Source organism: Wyeomyia smithii, chromosome 2 (genome assembly GCF_029784165.1).
Source record: "Wyeomyia smithii strain HCP4-BCI-WySm-NY-G18 chromosome 2, ASM2978416v1, whole genome shotgun sequence".
Taxonomy (NCBI): Eukaryota; Metazoa; Arthropoda; class Insecta; order Diptera; family Culicidae; genus Wyeomyia; species Wyeomyia smithii.
The window spans coordinates 269097472-269100878 of NC_073695.1; the positions used below are offsets into that span (position 1 = coordinate 269097472).

At 34.5% G+C, this 3407-nt stretch overlaps 1 protein-coding gene across 1 annotated transcript; it reads right to left on the bottom strand.

Annotated features, from left to right (window-relative positions):
• Positions 1 to 939: 939 nt before the first annotated feature.
• On the bottom strand, positions 940 to 1597 carry LOC129720601 (uncharacterized). The gene is made up of 2 exons (XM_055672088.1): positions 1484 to 1597; positions 940 to 1410 (listed from the first exon to the last, which is right to left on the bottom strand). The coding sequence occupies exons 1-2, from the start codon at positions 1595 to 1597 to the stop codon at positions 940 to 942; spliced, it is 585 nt and encodes a 194-aa protein (XP_055528063.1).
• Between the last annotated feature and the right edge of the window lie 1810 nt (positions 1598 to 3407).

Here is a 3407-nt window from a genome sequence, read left to right on the forward strand (position 1 = left end):
AGATGGCCGGACCGATTTTCATAAAGTCAGTGTCATATGGAAAGTCTTGTTGCCCCATAAGACCCTAATGATTTTTTTTTCGAACGGATCATTACTTTTCCTGTTATGTTTAAAAATGTGAAATCCAGCTATGAAAAGAAACATATTCTGATGACTACTTGGGCTCACTCACTTTTCTCAGAGATGGTTGACACGATTTCCACAGAATTGCTGCCTCATAACACCCTGTTGAATTTTGCTGTAATCGGAATGTAACTTCGTCTGTAATGTATCGAAATGTGAAAATCACTAAACTTCATTATCTTAGAAACTACACAACAGATTTGAACAATATTGATATCGAATGAACGGGATAGTTAAGGGTTAACTGATGAATTATGACTGAACACGTGGTTTCAAAGTTTGGCTCCCCCATACGTTCCCTTTTCATTTGATTGTAATCAAACTTAAGCAACCGTTATGTTTTAATTTGTAAAACAACGAAAATCTATTATCTCAAGTAATACACGACTTATTTGAACATAACTAGTGTCATACGAACGAGTCATCTCTCAAACTTATAAATAACAAACTTAATGAAAATTTTATATACTGTTCAAAAGTTATGTAAAGAAAAGAAATTCAAAGACTATTCAACACTATAGCTGCTTTGATCAACATATATGGCCTCAACATGATTTGAATGTGGTATCGTACTATTTGAACGTTCCCGGTATCGCTCGTGATTAAATTGTTCGAAATCAAGAGTCATTTCTTATGTTTCGCTATTTCAGAAGCACTAACATTACGTCAAATTTCATATTTTATACTTTAATTACAACATCAATACTTTTGAACCCAAAGAGTGAATATACCTTTTTGGATTTAAGCATTCATGTAAATCTATTTTTACAAATAATAAGTTTGAATGAGAAAGGCTGAGTATGACCGCTAGGTGGATTAATTTAGGTTTTTGATGTAGATGTAGCCCCTATTAAACCATGCGAATTTGTAGCTGTGCTCCCTCTTGTAGGCTCTAACTACTTGTAGCAAAGTTTGATTCTTCGGCGTTAGGTGATGGTTCAAGTAGATTCGCTGATCGATCGAAAATCCAATGCTCCGACAAGATAGTGTGATATTCTTCGCTGCTGTCATTAATTTTTCCTTCACAACCCGGTTAGAGAATTGTACCAAGATTGGCTCGATTTGCTTAGCGTTCCTCGTCGATAAACGGGTGATTGCGAAAATATCACGGTCGAACAGCTCAACTCCCAAAGTCTCGCTTATTTTACACATAATTGCACAAAGATCTTCATCGGTGGTTTTGATAACGTTCGACAGTAACATATTATTCGATAGCTGTTCTTGTTGGATGTAGTTGAGATCACGGTCTATGGTAGCTAGCTGCGATGAAACCTGTGCATGACTGACCTTGAGAGAAACAACGTCATTGTCCATTCGCTTCATGCTTTCCGTTGTTGTAACAATATTTTTCTTCATCAACTTCGGTGCCAAGTTTCCTCAACTCGTCCTTCATTTCCATAATGCTACGTTGGATTTCGTCTGTCGACGACTGAATTTCACGTTTGAGCAGATTGTGCAGATCTCCTAGCGTCATGTCGGTCATCATATTGGTGACACTTTCCTTTAACGATCGTTTTGCCGGATTTTCTGATGACGAATTTCTGTCTTTTTTATCACCCTCCGTTGGGCTGATTTGTAAACGCTTTTTATATTGGTTTCTAGTAGTAATCGGCATAGAACACTTTAACTACACCTCGCAAACGGCAAAAAAACAGACAATACAGATGCTTTGTATACTTTCCGGCACGGTCAAGAGAAAAGACGTCTATACTGCGCGAGAGCTCAACTGAAACTTATTTCTAATTTACGCTCGAAAAATTATAATTATTTAGGAAAAAACACGTTTTTCTCAATTTGTCCATGGTTCTCCAGCAAAAACCATACGTTCATTGGAATTCTTGATCAAAAATATACAATTCATTCGTTGACAACAAAACGATTGGGCGAACGGTTCTCAAGAAAAGAGTTAAATGTTCTAAGTGATATAAATATATATAAGAATCAAATGTTTATTTTCGAGTTTTATTATCTTAGGAACATATTTTTTATGACACAGATACTTTACAGAACTAGTTTCACCTTATATTTTATATACATCATAAGTAAATGATTCGTCATCTTTTGAAAACAGCTTCGTTTGTATCTTATTTTCTGAATTCGGAACAAAAGAGTAATACTTTTGTGTGGCAGCTATTATTATAGATTTTTTGAAAATAATGCTCCATTCTGTTACTCCTTGTTCATATTCTTCAAATGATACCCAACTTAATGACATTTTTGATGAATTTTTATTATTTTGCTGATTAGACCAATCATACAATTCTTTTGTGCTTGTAATGGGATGTTCATGTTCTTTAGCTAAACTTGCATTTCCTGCCATTCGTTTTGATATGCAACCAATTGCATCACATGGGCCTTTACCATGAGAAGTCGCAAAAAATGCCACTCTGCATCGACGTAATATTTTGTTTTGAACTTGCAAAGTTTTTTATTTTATATTGTGTTGCAGCTCCATCAGACATTAATATCGCTTTTTTCAACTCTATTGTTTTTTTCAAAAAACTCATTAATTTGGCATTGAACACCTGAACCGCAACAGTATCATGATGGAGTACTTCCGATATTATGATGAAGTTGATATTCTTAAGTATTCCAGATTCTGAATAGTAAACAACGACTATCATTTATCATGGCTTGACTATCATTCCAATAACTACACGAATCACAAATTGATAAAGACGTATTAAAATGAGCTTGACTGTTCAATATTTTTAATTTTGCAATAACGTTTTCGTTTAATTTGCGTAAGCTTGATGAGCACCGATGATCAGGAAAGGGTTTACAGCATTTGGGCCTGGTGTATTCCATTTTCACTTCATTCATCTTCACAAAATGCAAACTGTTACTAACACATCTGGAGTAGTGCAATCGTATTTATATACGAAAACAGATTTTATAGGTAACCCAGTAGTTATTGGTTGCGTACTTTACAAACAGTTATTATTAGTAAACAAGTAGGTAGTGTTGCACGACGAACATATTTTTTTATATTACATTCGGCAAGGGGGAACGTGTAGGTAGGCTAAGGTTTAGCGCTTGAGTTATTTATCCAGTTGTTTTGTTGTCAAAGAATGAATTGTATATTTTTGATCAAGCATTCCAATGAACGTATGGTTTTTGCTGGAGAACCATGGACAAATTAAGAAAAACGTGTATTTTCCGAAATATTAATAATTTTTCGAGCTTAAATTTAAATAACTCGAAAACCGATGCCTTTAAAATGTTTACTACCAAGAGTTTTTTGATTCAGAATGACTTTCTGGATCTTATAAAATCATCAGAAT